Raw genomic sequence first — 17495 nt, forward strand, 5'->3', positions numbered from 1 at the left:
GGAAACCCAGCTACTGTGAGGAAACTAAGAGAGGTTCACTGTTCACACCAGAGGATTCTGAGAACTAACCCTAGAATGAAATCATATGGAGGACGTTCAAGCTAGAACTTGTTATATCAGCAATCTTACCATTTCTTGGACTTAAGTTTGGGAGGAGGGTTTCGTGGAATGAGAAACAGCGCTCTCATTGGATGCATGTCACACAATGCTGTGGAGAAATATGGAAAACACATGTAACTGTTAGATTAACGTATATGCAGCCTCGTTTGCTCTGAAAGTATGTTTGAATCCTGTAAACTCACGTGGTGACCCTTCTGCCATTTCTAAAGCTGTTATCCCCAGAGACCACACGTCACTCTGAAATATTCACAAAAAAACAAACACATAATGAAACAATGCATTTCATCAAGATATAACTCACCAATTATTGTACACTGGGGGTAATACACATGTTATGGTTTTGATATGTGCTACTTGCCAAGTGTGCTCAAGTACACAAGGACTTTTTTTTTTTTTTTTGTGATAGGCGAAACAAGCAAGTGCACACAGTACATAACAGTGAGAAACAGAATATAAAACAAGGTAAGAGTATAAATAGACATACAAAAAAATAGGACATAACACAGAATGGCGTATGTACATGTGCAAGTGGTAATATATGTGCAAGTTAGGGGTATGTACAGTTATTGAATTAAATATGAGTGAATTTACATATGTACATGACATAATTATACACACAATAAATTATTGCACAATGGAAGTGCTGAAGGCAGTTTAATTGTTCATGTGGTATCTGGCCTGAGGGTAAAAACTGTTCTTGTGCCTGGTTGTCCTGGCGCTGAGTGCTCTGTAGTGCCGACCAGAGGGCAGTTCAACAGTTCAAAAAGGGAGTGGGCAGGGTGTATGTGGTCCAGAGTGATTCTACCTGCATGCTTCCTCACTGGCTGAACCAAACCAGACAGTTATAGATGTACACAGGACAGACTCAGTGACGGTTGAGTAGAACTGAGTCAGCAGATCTAGTGGCAGTTTGAACTTCCTCAGCTGGCGAAGGAAGTATAATCTCTGTTGAGCCTTCTTTGGTCTTTGAGTCTAAGTGGATGTCCCACTTCAGGTCCTGAGAGATGGTAGAGCCCAGGAACCTGAATGACTCCACTGCTGCCACAGTGTTGTTCAGGATGGTCGGGGGGTAATATTTCTCCTGAAGTCCACTATCATCTCCAGTGTTTTGAGCATGTTCAGCTCAAGGTTGGTGTGACTGCACCAGACAGCCAGCTGTTCAACCTTCCATCAGTATGCAGACTCGTCATCGTCGCAGATGAGGCCAATGACCGTGGTATTGTCTGCAAACTTCAGTAGCTTGACAGAGGGGTCCTTTGCATTGCAGTCCTTAGTGTACAGGGAGAAGAGCAATGGAGAGAGAACGCATCCCTGAGGAGCACCAGTGCTAATAGTGAGGATCCTGGATGTGATTTTCCCCAGTCTCACTAGCTGCTGCCTATCTGTCAGAAAGCTCTTGATCCACTGACAGATTGTGGTTGGCACTGAGAGCTGGGTCAGTTTGGTTGAGAGAAGATCAGGCATGATGGTATTGAAGGCTGAACTAAGTCCACAATTAGTATCCTTGCATAAGTCCCAGGTCTGTCAAGGTGTTGCAGGATGTAATGCAGTCCCATGTTGACAGCATCATCCACAGATGGTAAGCAAACTGAAGGAGGTCTAGCAGGGGTCAAGTGATGTCCTTCAGGAAGGCCAAAACCAGTCTCTCAAATGACTTCATGATCACAGACGTAAGGTCTGCAGTCATTAATTCCAGTGATTTGTTTTTTTTGGGGGGGGGGGACCAGAATGATGGTGGAGCGTTTGAAGCAGCAGGGAACTTCACACTGCTCCAGTGATCTACTGAAGATCTGTGTGAAGATGTGGGCCAGTTGGTCAGCGTAGACTTTCAGACAGTCTGGGCCTGAAGCTTTCCTAGACTGTTGTTTCCAGAATACCCAGCACACATCCTCCTCACAGACCATAAGTGCAGGTTGAGTAGCAGGAGGGGGGAGGAGGGGGTTCCAGGAGGTTGGTGTGTGGTTGAAGTGAAGATCAGCGCGGGGGATGGGTGTGAGACTGGGCATTTCAAACCTGCAGTAAAACACATTTAGCTCATCAGCCATTTGTTGATTCTCTACAGAGCGAGGGGGAGGTGTTTTATACTAGGGCTGGGCAATATGATGATGTAATCGGATATAGACGATTTCTTACAAAGATCCCGATGCCGATTACAAACAGATGATGATCGACAATATCGGGAAATGGCAAAACCATGGATCTGGGAAGTCGGCAAATATATTAAACAGTGACCAGGGTGTAAAACCACCACCCACAAAATGCGACGAGGCTGAATCCAGTTCGCAAGCTCTTCGTCCAAATGTATTTCATGTGTGGGTAATTTTGCTCATCTACCCTTAACAGAAGGGTGACCTATAAGACGTCTCGGAGTGAGACATGACAAGAAATGCTGTTAGTCACAAAGACATTTTGCAAAGTCATTGCTTGAAGAAACACACTTTATTATATTTATAAGAACAGACAAAAGAAAAGCTATTAATGCTTGTGTCTGATTCACTGTTTGTTCAGAGGCGTGCAGCGCAAGCCTGTCATGTGGAACACAAGCATGTCGGCGTGAAGCACAAGCCTGTCTCGTGGAACAAGTGCATTTAAAGAGTTTTCACTCTTTTTTCTCTGTTTCATTCGTCTGAAAACTGTTTGCAAAATAATGTTGTCTATTAGAATGCTGCAAATTATATCCGATCATCTCGGGAGGTGCTGTGAGTTGAATTCACTTTATTTCCTCGCAGTTGTCATGCATTGTGGATTCCTACGTGATGCAAATGGAGCCGTTGGAGATGGTAAATATTTGGATTTGAGGAGGTGGTTAAATAAGATTTTGGATCACTTCGTTATTTTATTGCTTTTTTCGTTTAGTATAAAGTGCAATTTGAATTCAAAAATGTCTTGTTTTGCGTGTTTCAATAAATGAATTAAAAAATTAAATCAAAATCAAAAGCAAAAGCAAAAAAATTCACCTGATTCACTGTTTGCACGAGCCTGTCATGTGGAACAAGCACATGTAAAGAGTTTTCACTCTTTTTTTCTCATCTGAAAACTGTTTGCAAGAATAATGTCGTCTGTGAGAATGCTGCAAATTGCATATATCCGATCATCACGGGAGGTGCTGTGAGTTAAGTTCACTTTATTTCCACACGGGTAACATGCATTGTGAACGCAACTCTGCAGGTTCAGTAATATATATCTTTGTATTAAATAAACAAAGACGAAAGTGATTAAATCATAAAGTAATGCAAGACACATTCACTTTGAACCTAAAATTTAGTTTTATTTTATTTTCTTCAGGCAGCATTAACTGTATTAACAAAATGAAATTCAAACACAAATTCGATAGGAACGCACATTTGGCAGCATTATTTGGGGAAAACAAGGGAATTTATTAGGCTTATTTATTTTTATTATTATTGTATTTACATTTATAATTGTCTTTAATTTTCCATCTGTTGTGTTAATGGATGCTTGTGTGATGGCAAACGGGAACCGTTGGAGACGGTAAATGTTTGGATTTGGGGAGGTGGTTAAATAAGATTTTTTGATCACTTCATTATTTTATTGCTTTTTTCATTTAGTTTAAAGTGCAATTTGAATTTAGAAATGTCTTTTGTTTATGTTTTTCGTGTTTCAATAAATGAATTACATTTTTAAAGCAAAATCAATAAAGCAAAAAAATTCACTGACCCTCAGCAAGGGGGTTGACGATGTAATCGGATATCGCAATTATCAATAAAATAGTTTTTCCATATTGCCCAGCCCTATCTTATCCTTGGTAATGCTTTTCAGGCCTTTCCACACAGATGCAGAATCGTTGGCTGAAAACTGGTTTTTCAGCTTTCCAGAGTAGCTTCTTTTGACCACTCTGATTTCCTTAGTCAGTGTGTTTCTGGCCTGGTTGTACAATACTTTATCCCCAATTCTGTAAGCATCCTCTTTGGCATGATGAAGCTGTCTGAGTTTCCCTGTAAACCGTGGTTTATCGTTATTGAATGATAAAAATGTCCTAGTAGGGATGCAAATATTCTCACAGAAACTGATATATGATGTTACATTATCTGTGAGCTCGTCCAGGTCTGTGGCTGCAGCTTCAAAAACACTCCAGTCAAAGCAGACTTGTAGTTCCAGCTCTGCTTCATTAGTCCATCTCTTTATGGTCCTTACTACAGGCTTAGCAGATTTTAGATTCTGCTTGTAGGTCAAGGGAAGATGAACCAGTATATTTCGGTCTCTCGTGGGGCATGTGATGTGTTGTTTGTATTTTGGCAGTTCACGGGTGAGGTTAGCTTTATTAAAATCTCCCAGAATAATGATAAGAGAGTCTAGGTGTTGTTGCTCCATGTCTGTGATGTGATCAGCCAGCTGTTGCAACGATGCGTTCACCCATGATTGTGGCGGGATGTACACACTCACCAGAATAAACAAGGAAAACTCCCACTGTGAGTAGGAAGGCTTACAGTTGATGAAGAGCGCTTCTAAATTAGGACAGCACATCTTCTTCAATGCTGTTACATCTGTACACCAACATTCGTTGATGTAAAAGCATGTTCCACCGCCTCTCGTTTTCCCCGATTCCGCAACGTGATCCACTCTGAACAGCCAGAAGCCCGGCAGATGAGGCGTGCTGTCCAGGATGGCTTTATTCAGCCAGGTTTCCGTGAAACACAGAGCAGCGGAGTTAGAAAAGTCCTTATTTGTTTGAGTTCGCTTGCAGCTTGCGGTTAGGTTTATTAAAACGTGCATTTTGAACACAAAGCGCTCCAGGCTCAATTGATTTTTCCCATTCACACCTGTACTCATGCTGATTATTCATTTAAAGAGTATTAACATGTTTAATAATCTCATAAGGTTATATAAGTTAATATGTAGACAACACAGTGTGAACGCAAAATGGACTGATTCCATAACAGTTTACGTAGACCAAAAAGGGGTCTGATCCCATTTTCAAGGTCATGAAAAGTGTGAAAGCAAAGAGAACTGGGTCCTTTTTCACTCAGTTCACTTTTTTGACCAATTAAAGGTTTCTGAGTTTGGGTCTATTATAGAAGAATCCAGTGTGAAAACACCCTAAGGTATGTGACTATGTAGAAATTGACTTTCAAAAATAAACCTAGTAAAAAGTAACAACTATTCCCCATCTCCCTTATAAAAGGGGGAGCAACTCTCAGTAAATTAACAGTTTGTTGTAGAGGTCAACCGATAGTGGATTTTACCAATACCGATAACTAAGCTGGGCAGTACCTGCCAATAACCGATTAATCAACCGATAGTTTTTAAAATTGATACTGAATGAAAAAATAACACTCACAGTAAAACAGTGCTGAAATTTATTACAAAAATAAACAGTACTGACTGAACCATGAAAATGTATTGTACTTTTTAAATGAAATAAATATATAAATATTAATATATATGAACTAATATTCAAATTTTAAAGTCAGCTGATTTTTTAATTGACGTTGTTTCCTTAGTCCACAAGAGGACGCAATAAGTACATAAACCATTCAGCACCATTATATTATTGCATAGAACATTCCTATCATGGCTGTTAAAAAAGAGCATTTCATTTTCAACTAATAAAATAAATAATCAAAACGTTTTAGTCGGTCCATATTATCAAATGTTAAGTCAAAAGTAAAATGAAGGGGGGAAAACGCTTCAATAGGCAGTTCACATGGTGTTACACTTGCACTGATTCCTACTACTCCAGACTCAAGCTTCATAATAACAGAAAAATACCACACTGTTTTTTTATTCAGTACAGTAGTTGTATGTAGAGTAGCAATATTCACAGATAGCAGTGGTATTCGGCTGAACTCGGTGGTGAAGCGGCCCAGGCCAGGGGCTGTTCAAACAGACGGAACACAACAGACTGGAAACGAACGCGAGAATCTCGAGACCCACATTTCCAAGTTGAACATCTTTCCTGACAAAGCATTTAAACAACTCATTGCTTAATCTGAGAAATGCTTATAAGAGAGTAAGATGCAACGGCCAAAGACCTCCACCATCTGTAAGGGGCTGTTCACACCGAACAGTTTTGCAACCATCCATTTGTTTTTCTATGTAAACGCATGCTAGATGAACGTCTTTGTTTCGCTTTGTTTTTGTTTATATAGTGTCTTGTGCAGGAGCACTGTTTTTTAGATGATGTATCTAATTAAAAAGAACTTTAAAAGCATATTGAGACACCTGCTTTCTGTTAAACTGTATTTGTTGCGCAGCATCTAGCCTTTTTTAGTGCAAGAATTTGATCGATCTGAAGTCATCTTGTTATGTTTTTTTATTGAAATCAGATGCGTTTCTGATTTGTTTATATGTTTCTCTCGGCTGCATGAAGATATTAATTTGCTTTCTCACGTCACTAGCTTTAAATATGCAACTTAGCTGGCTAACAAATGCATAAACGTGACCAGCTGGATATAAACCAATGCAAATAGATGGTAATAGATGGTAACAATCGTGACATTTAAACATTTGGGTAGGACTTGCGTGTATTTTCGTCACATTGTTCTAAGTGTCCTTACAGCCTTGTTGGCACACATACTACTGTTCTCTACTAATGCAGCATCTAGTCAACAAATTAATTACTTTATATGATATGACAACGTGTACTGTAGTGTACTATATACATACCTTTTTGTTGTTGATGTTTTAAATCCATATCTGATGTGTTTCACTCCATGCAGAGTGCAGTCTCACGTGTCAAAACAAACACCACAAGGCACCAGTGAAGTGATAGTTTTTATTTCACCTCTAGAGGCTGCTCTCATACTGTATAATGACAGCGGACCCTTCCCAGCCGCACCAGCACCGTACGCAACAGGGAAAAACATTGGTGTGGATGTTTGCCAATAACCGATAGTTCCAGAAATCTGTTAGCGGTGCTGATTAATCAGCAAAACCGATATATTGGCCGACCTCTAGTTTGGTGACTGTGGTCCGTTTACTCACTCTATAGTCATATGTAGAGTCTGGGTTCTCATCACACGCGATCACCTCAGGTGCCATCCAGTACGGCGTCCCAATAAAAGTGTTTCTTCTTCCAATGGTCCTGTCTAACTGAGCACTCACACCAAAATCCACTGAAAAACACCCCAAAAAACAAGTTCAACAACAGTAAACTAGTTGACTCCACAAATATACAGAGTAAGTATAACAATATAGTAATGTAGTGTAGAGTTCATGTACACTGCTTGATCAGAATTCTTTTTTAGTAATATCCTTTATAAGGACTTTAACTGTGAACAGAGCATTTTTTTTATATAAGAAACAAAGAAATAAAGAGTGAATAAATAAAAGAAAGCAAGAAAGAAAGATCTCTTTTGAAAGTGGACATTTTCTGTTGTTTACATGTGTTATTTTGCAAATGGAGCGTTTCTCATATACTGTATAACACTAATGAGTTGGTAATAGATAGAGGGCTGTTTCTCAGCAGTCTTACCAAGTTTAATTTCAGCATTCTCTGTCAGCAGCACATTTTGTCCTTTAATGTCTCGATGAATGACATGGTGTGAGTGCAGGTGTAACAGACCCTGAGGGCACAAACATTATCATCAAACACAAACTATATTAATACACATTTACTGTACACAAAGGGCTTTCATTCCTAACTTTTATTATTATATTTATGTGTCTGTATATATAATAGCAGCAGTAGTAGTAGCAATAATAAAAAAATTAAAAAAAAACCAACAACAACAATAGTTTTTAAGTGTTTTGTTTATGTACATTTTTTATTCATTTAAATACAGTGCATGTCTGCCTCAACCTCATCAACTAGATAATAAATACCTCAACCCTTTGTGGTTGCTAAAATGTCCCTTGTTTACCGATTTCTAAATATCGGCTTTACTGTAACTTTCCTTTGGCAGGATCTGTCTCTTTCAAGACTGGTATTCTCTTCATCAAAAATTTGCTTGATGATCCAATAGGTCAGTTTTAAAACTATGTTTTCAGTGTCTTTGCATTTCCATATGATCAGAGTTGTTCTGGATGCGATTATGAACATTCTTTAGATGTGATGACTCACTCTGAGCACTTCTCTGCAGATGTAAGCGATCCAGTCCTCTTTCAGACAGTTGCCTTTAGTCTTCTTCAGCAGGTCTGTGACTGATCCTGCACCACAGTACTCCATCACCAGCTGATCAGAGTCACAGCAAACAAACAATTACATTTACAAACACACAGCTCATCTCTGACAAAAGCATGACAGTATGAACTACACTGTAAAATGTTTTCTCAGGTCACTTAAAAAGTGTGCTTCCTGTGGTAAATTGTTAACTGGTTTTAGTCAAGTTAAAAATGAAAAATAAAGTAACATCTAAATTAACTGGTTCTATTGGCATCAAAAATTGTATTTAATCTGACTACATCAACCTGACATATTAGGTTACACCAACAAAAGTCATTTTCTGGGTAACAATAAAAAAATGATTTTTGATGATGTTCAGTTTAATTCAAATGAACTAAAGCAAAACAATTTGACATATTTGCGTTCTATCCATTTAAATGTGTAAAATGGATGTATACTTAAGCCATTTGAGTTGGGACTAAATGTTTTCTGTGGTGTTAATGTAGCATTGATGAAACCGGGCAGGGGATTTACATTTCCCAGCATGCTCTGTATGGGACTTGATAGGGAGAGGTTTTTGTGCAAGATGAATATATGATACTTGTTAGTGTTAATGTTTTGTTATGTTGAGATTTAGAAGAGTTTCTGTTATGTTGGAGTTTTGGAGGTTACCATTATGGTGAAGAGTGGCGCGTGAGCTAACAATGAGGACGGGTAGATTTTGCACATGAAACTGATTGCTCGCTTCCTTGAGCAAATGCTGTGCTAACCATAGCATACTTCCTAAACACCACTATGTAGTGCTTTCAACCAGTATGCACTTAGCATGCTAACATTCACTGTTACTAGATAGTAAATAATAGATTTATTTGAGTTCAATTCAACTAGGTTCTACACAGTAATTTTCAGTTAAGAAAACTCATATCAAACACATGGAACCACTGTCCACGACTGACTTCTGTTCAGCCAGAGCTATTTTTTTTTTTTTTAGTGTAGATCAAGTAGATATAGATCACTGAGGTAACAATTGCAGGTTAACACTTTTTTCAGTTTACTAGTCAAAAGTCTGGACATATTGGACTACTGGATTATAAAAAGCTTTTGATCTAAAGTCTTATGCTTAAATGCTTGAAAATATTTTTGCAGACAATTATAAATTGTGCTTATATCTGAAATACATACAGTGAAAAAAGTGATAACCTGCAATTGTTACCTCAAGGATCTATTTCTACTTGATCTAACACATACAATTGAGTGTTGGTTTATCCTAATTTGTCAGGTTGATGTAGTCAGTTTAAATACAATTTTTGACACAAATAAAACCAGTTAATTTAGATGCTACCGCATGCAGCACATTGTTTAGGTTACCTGACAAAATTTTTGCTTTTTTTCAGCATACACTGTCAGTTACATTTTGAATCCTGAACATTCGATCAATGCAAGTCAATGGGAGTTATCAAACTTTAATCTTAAATTTGATAAAAAATAAAAAATAGAAAACCCTGAGGCAGAAATTATCTATGAATAAAGTTTGAATGGAGTCTATTCTTTTTTTTTTCTCCCCTTTCTCCCAATTTGGAATGCCCAATTCCCAATGCGCTCTAAGTCCTCGTGGTGGCGTAGTGACTCGCCTAAATCCGGGTGGCGGAGGATGAATCTCATTGCCTCCATGTCTGAGACCATCAATCTGCGCATCTTATCACGTGGCTTGTTGAGGAGACATAGTGCGTGTGGAGGTTTCACGCTATTCTCTGCGGCATCCACGCACAACTCACCACGTGCCCCACCAAGAGCGAACCACATTATAGCGACCACGAGGAGGTTACCCCATGTGACTCTACCCACCCTAGCAACCGGGCCAATTTGGTTGCTTAGGAGACCTGGGAATGGAGTCTATTCTTGAAACAGTCCAGGCTGAATTAATTGCAGAAATTTGATATGTAGTGGTAGAAGCTTTGAACAAACACTAACCAGAATGGTTTAGGGATATCAATAAAGTGATGCAGATTAAACACGATTCATTCTTTTTTGTCCACATCACAGTATAATGTGTGAGACCTAGAAAGTTGTAGTTAAGACCTCCTAAAGGAAGTCTGATGTTTATTTGGTTTCAGTGGTTACTCACCCAAAGCTGGTCATCCTGACCTGCAGGACTTTTCTTTACAAAAGCACCATAATATGTGGCGATGTTTCTGTGATGAGAATGAGTTTTCAACATGTTTATCTCCAGTTTGATTTCATCTTCCTCCTCCTGTGAAAGACAAATGCATTTCAGCATGAACTGCAATGTGAATTTCATAGAAAGGTCCCTTGAGAATAGAGATCTTAAGAGGAAACCAATCTCACTTGTTACTGGTATTTTTAGCTTGTATAAAGACTTTTAGAACAGAATATAGAAAACAGCATCTTTAAATGAGATAAAATACATCAATAGCCATGTATCTGTGAAATAAAAATGTAATGATATCATTGCATGAGATGCTGATTGATTAAATGAATTGCAAATGATCGCATATATCAATAGTTGCTGAGAAAAGCAATTCAAAGATAATAAAGTATTGCAACAGATGAGTACAGTGTAAAGAATTAAATGTCAGGTAACCTAAAAAAATCATATCTAAATGAACTGGTTTTCTAACCAAGCTTACCTGACAAATTAGGTTATGGCAACTTGAGTTATTTTAATGGGTTAGAGCAAGTAGAAACTTGAAAGTTGTTGTTGAGAACTGAACAAGTAGTATATTAGATTTAAAGTGGTTGAAATGATATTTATAGAGAATTGTCATGCATTTTTATATGGGTACAATTTATAAAAAAAAAAAAAAAATGAACACAATTAATTATATGTACACACACACACACACACATATATTACATTTGTAATAATTCATTGCACAGCCCTAATACAAATGCATGAGAACCTCAGAATCTCTATATTAAGAGCATTTCAACCACAAAGTATACTAAATGTTCATTTTTAAAGGCAGGCTTTCACAGTCGTAAAAGGAAATATATGGAAATGCCGGTCAGAGCATAGGAAATCTGTAGTCTGAGATTCAAATGAGCACTACATCATTCCATTATCACCTGTGGCACATAAGAAGGAAAGGGAACCAGGAAACAGCATGTGTGTGTTGTGGAGAGAGAGCAGTCTGTCACTGAAAGATTTAGTAGCTCAACTGACTCACATTCACTAAAAGGTTTAATTTCATGCACTGAATTGATCTTAATATTATGGAGCCCCTTAGAGGATAGGAAGGGGAATTTTTTTTCTCAAATAGTTTTGCGTTCCCTCGCAATAGTTTTGTGTTCTCTCACAAAAAGTTATGCATTCCCTTAGAATTATTTTGAGTTGCCTCACAATAGCTTTATCCATCTCTTATAAAAAAATAAAATAAACCATGGTTTTCCTACAGTAAACATGGTTGAACTATGGTATTTGTAGTTTAACAAAAGATATAAAAAAATTTACCATGGTTTTACTACAGTAACCATATTTTAACCATGATATTTGTGGTAAACCCATAGTAATAATACTATGAAGTAGAGCTGGGGTACATGAGTTCGGACTCGGACTTGAGTCCGAGTCATGAGTCCAATTTTAATGGACTTGGACTTGTCACGGACTCGAATAAATTTTACTCAGACTTGACTCGGACTCAGCCTTTGGGACTCGGGATTGTTTTCCGACTCCAGCCGAGTTCATGGCATTTGATTTGTGATGCAATGAACAAAATAAATAACTAAATAAAAATAACGAAACAGAAATAAATGGACACTCTGTCTGCAAGCAGCTGTAGCACCCCCTGATGTCGTAGACGTAGACAGAGTTTGTTTCACCGTATTGAGCAAACACACCTGCAGAGCAGAACACTCAGTCAACCAATACGCACAAATGTTACTATGGAGACTGCTGTATAACATTCGATTACCGAGGTGGCTGGACATAAAGACAGGTATGTTGCCAATGTACTAGAAACTAAGCAAGGCAGTTTCGCACGGAACCTGACAACTGGTAAAATCACCAAGACGGCGCTCGCATCGCGGATTCATCGTGATTAAGAACTTCATTAAATCAAGTCATGCACATCATGTCTCTCACAGTTTACTAAAACAATATATACAAATATAAATTCAGAAAAATATGATTAATATTGGGCTATTAAGTCTTTTTAGGCGTAATGTATCCACACATGTAGGCATCTGTAGTCTCTTGTGGTCCATGCAGTGTTGTCAACTTAAACTGGTCCTTGATGAATTAACTGGAACTTTTTAAATAGTCGGGGAAACAAATAGCTATTGCTAAAGCAGGGACTCATAAACAGTCATTAATCATAGTGAAATCAACACACCATATTAAAGGGTTTGCTCTCGTGCCAGTAGCTCTAAAGTTTGCATGCAGTCTGTCTCATGAACACGTACAGGAGATCAACGGTCGGTGAAGAGTTTCACTTAATAATACATCAGATTTTAGTTTGTTTCTCACCAAACCTTATCGTATTCCTTCACAAGACACGAGTCACACACAATAATTTGTTAGACTTCTGAATTATTACTTTTGTGTTCTCTTGAAGAAGTGGTCACCATTAACTGCCATTGTGTGACAACACTTGAGCACTTTTTTTTTTTTTTTTTTTTTTCACAATTTCTCAAAAGAATGAAAATCATATGGAGTTATAAAAACATGGGTGAGTAAACAATGACTGAATTTTAACTAATCCTCTGAGAACCAAGGGAATGTAAACTTTAGAACTGGATCATTTGTTTAAATTCAGTTCCTATTTTTGTCTTGTGGAATATATGAGAGTATCTGTTTTTTAAATGATAACACACAGACACATCAGGGTTTTAGGTGCACAAGCAGTGTGTAGAACTGCCCCATGTTCTCCATGAATTAACAATCATGTCCGTGTTAATGGCACTAATATTAGCAGTGGGTTTTTCCAGTGTTTTCAGATGCAGCATTTGCAGTCAAGTCGTGAGATGTAACTTCTCAGCGAGTGCTAATTACTAGTGTTGACTCATTATTTTCCCAAACCAGACAAAAAATAAATCTCAGTATATATTATTTCTTTAGATTGAGATCATTTTAGATAAAAGTAAACTAAATTGAAAATGAAGTAGAAATAAAAAACAAAATTAAAATGGAAACAATAATGACTCTGGTTGTAATGACTAACGCAGCTTTCACTTTCTTTAGTCTATGTTTGAGTGGAGGGGAAAATGTCAACAGAACACAATAAGAATTGTGTTGAAGGACACTTTTGTCTTCATACACCTAAAACATATGCTTTCATTCTGAAAACACTTCAAAGTTTGTTCAGCAGGAAACTAATCATTAAATATAGAGGTGTTTTTGTTCAATTTATATTGACAATTGTGTTTTCTTAGTTGTGAAAGTTTAAAATAAGCTTAAAATATTGATGTTGAGTTTACGGTTACAATTTGAATTCAGATTCATGAACAGATTCATTCAGACTCGGCCTGTTATGACTCTGTCTTGAGTCCGACTCGGCCCCTTTTGGACTCGGACTCGATTGTTTAAAGACTCAGACTTGACTTGGACTCGATTAAGGTGGACTCGAACCCAACACTACTATGAAGAAACCCAAAACATGGTTACTTAAATTTTACTATAGTGATACCTTGGCAATTTTTGTAAGAGCATGTTCTTTTGGTGGAAACCATTGTTTTATAAAATATGGTATTTGTAGCACAAATTAACAATGGTGTCAAAAAACTGTAATAACCATATATATATATATATATTTTTTTTTTTTTTTTTTCATTTCATTTTTTTATTTTTTTTTATTTAATGCAATTTTTTTTTTTTTTATTTACAGTTACTATTGTTTTGGTTTTCCTGTATTATACTATGGTTTACTACAAATCTCATAGTTAAAACATGGTTTCTGTAGTATTTAGTAATTTTCATAAGGGATGGATAAAGCTATTATATATAAAACTATTTCAGAAAAAAATACAAAAATTCACACCATTAGTTGAGTAATGTTGTTGGGGTCTGTGCTTACAGTTTGAGAAAAATAACCTAAGACTTGCCTACTTAGAGTTGTCTCTGCATATTAAGCTGGGAAAGAAAAAAGAATTTTAACACTGAAAAAGTAACATACTTCAGCTCTTTGTTTGGCTTTTCCGCACAATTTGATCATGCTCGAACAAGCTTGTAAATGTAGTTGATTATGTAATGTATCACCCTAAATCGTGCACTAAAGTAAAAGTCTTTCGATGTCATAAGACAGTTATTGATACTCATTGATCCGACACAAAATTATCACCACGGTGTATATAACGTGAATACTCATACTGATGTATATTTCCTGAAAACTCTTTGACTTCAGTTGAAAACATTCACACAGTCCTGTTCCCTGTTCTCTTGTAGGGGAGAAGTTAGACCCTCATACCTCAGTCACATCCATGACCTTGATAGCTGCCAGCTGTCCTGTTTTCACATGCCGTCCCTGTCAAACACAAGTACAAGTGTCAGAAATAACACACATGATAATATGGCTCTGCTAAAGGACATGAATACACAACATCTGAAATTAATGATCATGACTAGTGTTGGTTACTTCAAGTGTATAAAGTTTGACCTCTTTTCTTATATTGGTCATGAATGATGGGGGGCTTTGAATATGAGTTTCATACAACAGCACTGCTAATCACATTGGTTAGAGAAACCCAAAACTTCCTCCCCATTCTAAAAAGAACATTTATAGTTACCACCCTGCTGAAACATCTCGTATTGAGATCTGTGTGTTTGTGACGTCACGAGACATTGCTCGCTTGCATTTACTCGCCCAACAACATGCGTCATCGTCGTGGTGCTCATTAATTGTACAGAGGTGCCCATACAGTTGGTGTATTTACAGTGGGAAAAACCATCATTCTTTAGGCAATTATAGAGGAAATGATACATGATCCCAGAGCATGTTTGTTCATCTAAAATATTGCTTGCATCATGATTGAAAAGTCACAGCTGTTTCAAAAGTATTTTTCATACACAGAGCCATTTAAACATGACACAATTCCTCTTGAGATTTCAAGTTCCAGTTTCACATGAAATGTGACATTCATACATTTCTACACAGAATCAGTGACACAGCTGTGCTATTTGTTGTTTTTCACGGTAAAATGGGAGGGTGTGAGCTGTGTGGTGTTGCTGAAAGCACATGTTGCAAGAAGGATGGTGAAACTATACTCATCATATTTCAGTTACTTGCATGAGGCCCAAGATTTGAGTTACAGTGCACTTGTACCGTTGCATACAAGGACTGAACCCTGATCAGTGTACAATGCATGTGCTCAGTTATGGCTAAAGGATGGGCATCTGAATACATAACAGGTTATAATGCTCTTCTCCATCATTGAGCCCGTTTACATGCACACCAATACTGATTACTGATTACTCTCTAAAATCAGCTTATTTAAAAAATCTGACAAGGCAAGAAATCCACATTTACATGACATTCGAAAATTTCACACAAAACATTAAAAATAATAATAATTAAAAAAAGTCTTTTTAAAAAAACTATATTTTGTGTGTGTTTTAAATGGTAGATTCTCCTGGTTTCTCTTATAAATTGTTAATATATTAGGAAGGAAATAACAACAGTGCACACAGTAGACCAGCAATCACGGATGGCACGTGTGCATTTGCAATCGCATTTCCTTAGAAAAGACAGAACCAAACAAATTGTACATATATAATAGATAGAATACAAGCTTTAGAGGAAGATATATGAGCACTAGATTTGCGTACGTTTTGTGAGGTTTGTGAATTACATCTTTTTAAACTAGGTGTTTGCATATTTGCAGATATTCTCCGTGTGCTTAACTGGCCCCTGCGATATATCGGTCGACCACTAGCGGAAATAGCACAATGTTTCTTGTGCCGGGCAAATAGCACAGAGTTTTATGTATGAAGCGCATTAATGAAACTAATTTACATAGAGAGAGGTGTGTTTGCGCGGAAACAAATGACAATTACTTAATTTAAATAACACGCAGTGCTATTTCAGCGCTGATCGCGCCCGCTTAAATCATTTGTAGGTGGTGGTTAGTTAATAAAATGCTGAAAAAACACCCGCAAAAGTGTTGCAACTGTTAAGTGAATTTGGGCATGAATGTATTATTATTTTTTATTTATAATTCATTAAAGGTGAAGTGTGTTATTTCTGTGCCACTAATGTCACCAAATAGAAATAATGACTGTTTTAAAACAGTTTCCTGAATACTCTGCCCACACACAAGGGTAAAATAACATGAAATAAAAACAGTCAGAAATTGTCGGCATTCTGTGTGAGTTTGATTTATACACTGATAGATAGTTCATAAGATATGATGTATTATTTACTGCAGCAATTTATATATAAACGCTTTCCCCTGCCAAATATTCATTTTTAGCAGCAAGAACTGATTTCTTGTCAAATTAGAATGACATTTTTACTAGCAAAGTAACTCTTTTGTCATTAGATTTTCAAAAGTTACAGCCAGTTGTGTAGTCCACATATAACGTTAAACATCAGTAGGAATGCCCAATAGTGACCAGTGGTGTGCAGTCAGCCCCTTCAAACCCTTCAGAGAAGGGGTGACATAAACAGAGATGGAAAAAATAGTTAACTATTTTATTTATTTATTTATTTACTACATGTATACGCATTTAATAAACAAATTCATTAAAATACAGTAATGTAAAACTTACAGTAGACGACATCAAATATTTTAGCATTGTTTCTACTCTTTGACGAGTGTAAGCGGTTCGTTGCAGCCAATCAAAACGACTCATTTTCACGCTCTACGTTACTGCTTCCCCCTTCACAGGACATTTTGAAGGGTTCTGCACTCCTTGGGTGCTGGCTGTCAGGAGTCTGCACCTTCACAGTTCCAAGGAGAATGGGTACACATTGAACAAGGAAAGTTTCCCTTCCTCCAGCTGCGTTTGTGTCTCTACTCGAGTCTGACAGTGAACAGTGCAACATGTCTCAGCTACAGACAAAGCAAGCAGTCTTAATACCCATGGATCAGTTAATGGCAACGAATCTGAATGACATTATTTTCTTTAAACAAATGGACTGATTGATAACTTTCCTGCACTGTGCGCAATCGTAATCCCAGTGAAAGAGACTTTGTTGTCATGATCGCTGTGTCAGCGGCTTCTGAATAAAAAGTTATGTAAGAAGCAGAACAACCCTTACAAAAAATCTAAACTAGCCTCATATTTGCTGCAAATTTGCTGCTCGTTATTTTCACATGCAAATGAGCTTTTGAATCGCCGCAAATGTTTGCCAGA

The 17495-nt window shown here is 37.3% G+C and overlaps 1 protein-coding gene across 7 annotated transcripts in view; it reads right to left on the reverse strand.

Moving 5' to 3' along the window:
- The window catches only part of LOC127413304 (mitogen-activated protein kinase kinase kinase kinase 4-like), an 84649-nt gene that overhangs the window by 53645 nt on the left and 13509 nt on the right, over nt 1-17495 (reverse strand). For 6 of the 7 annotated variants that reach the window (XM_051650320.1, XM_051650318.1, XM_051650314.1 and 3 more), the window contains 7 exons: nt 14608-14664; nt 10311-10436; nt 8144-8254; nt 7556-7646; nt 7066-7196; nt 303-357; nt 130-208 (listed from right to left, as the gene is read on the reverse strand). In XM_051650320.1, coding sequence (XP_051506280.1) covers nt 130-208; nt 303-357; nt 7066-7196; nt 7556-7646; nt 8144-8254; nt 10311-10436; nt 14608-14664 — 650 coding nt within the window. Of the gene's footprint in view, nt 1-129; nt 209-302; nt 358-6747; nt 7028-7065; nt 7197-7555; nt 7647-8143; nt 8255-10310; nt 10437-14607; nt 14665-17495 lie in introns of those variants that run through there. The other variant, XM_051650319.1, reaches the window with a different exon arrangement.

This window comes from Myxocyprinus asiaticus, chromosome 22 (genome assembly GCF_019703515.2).
Source record: "Myxocyprinus asiaticus isolate MX2 ecotype Aquarium Trade chromosome 22, UBuf_Myxa_2, whole genome shotgun sequence".
Classification (NCBI taxonomy): Eukaryota; Metazoa; Chordata; class Actinopteri; order Cypriniformes; family Catostomidae; genus Myxocyprinus; species Myxocyprinus asiaticus.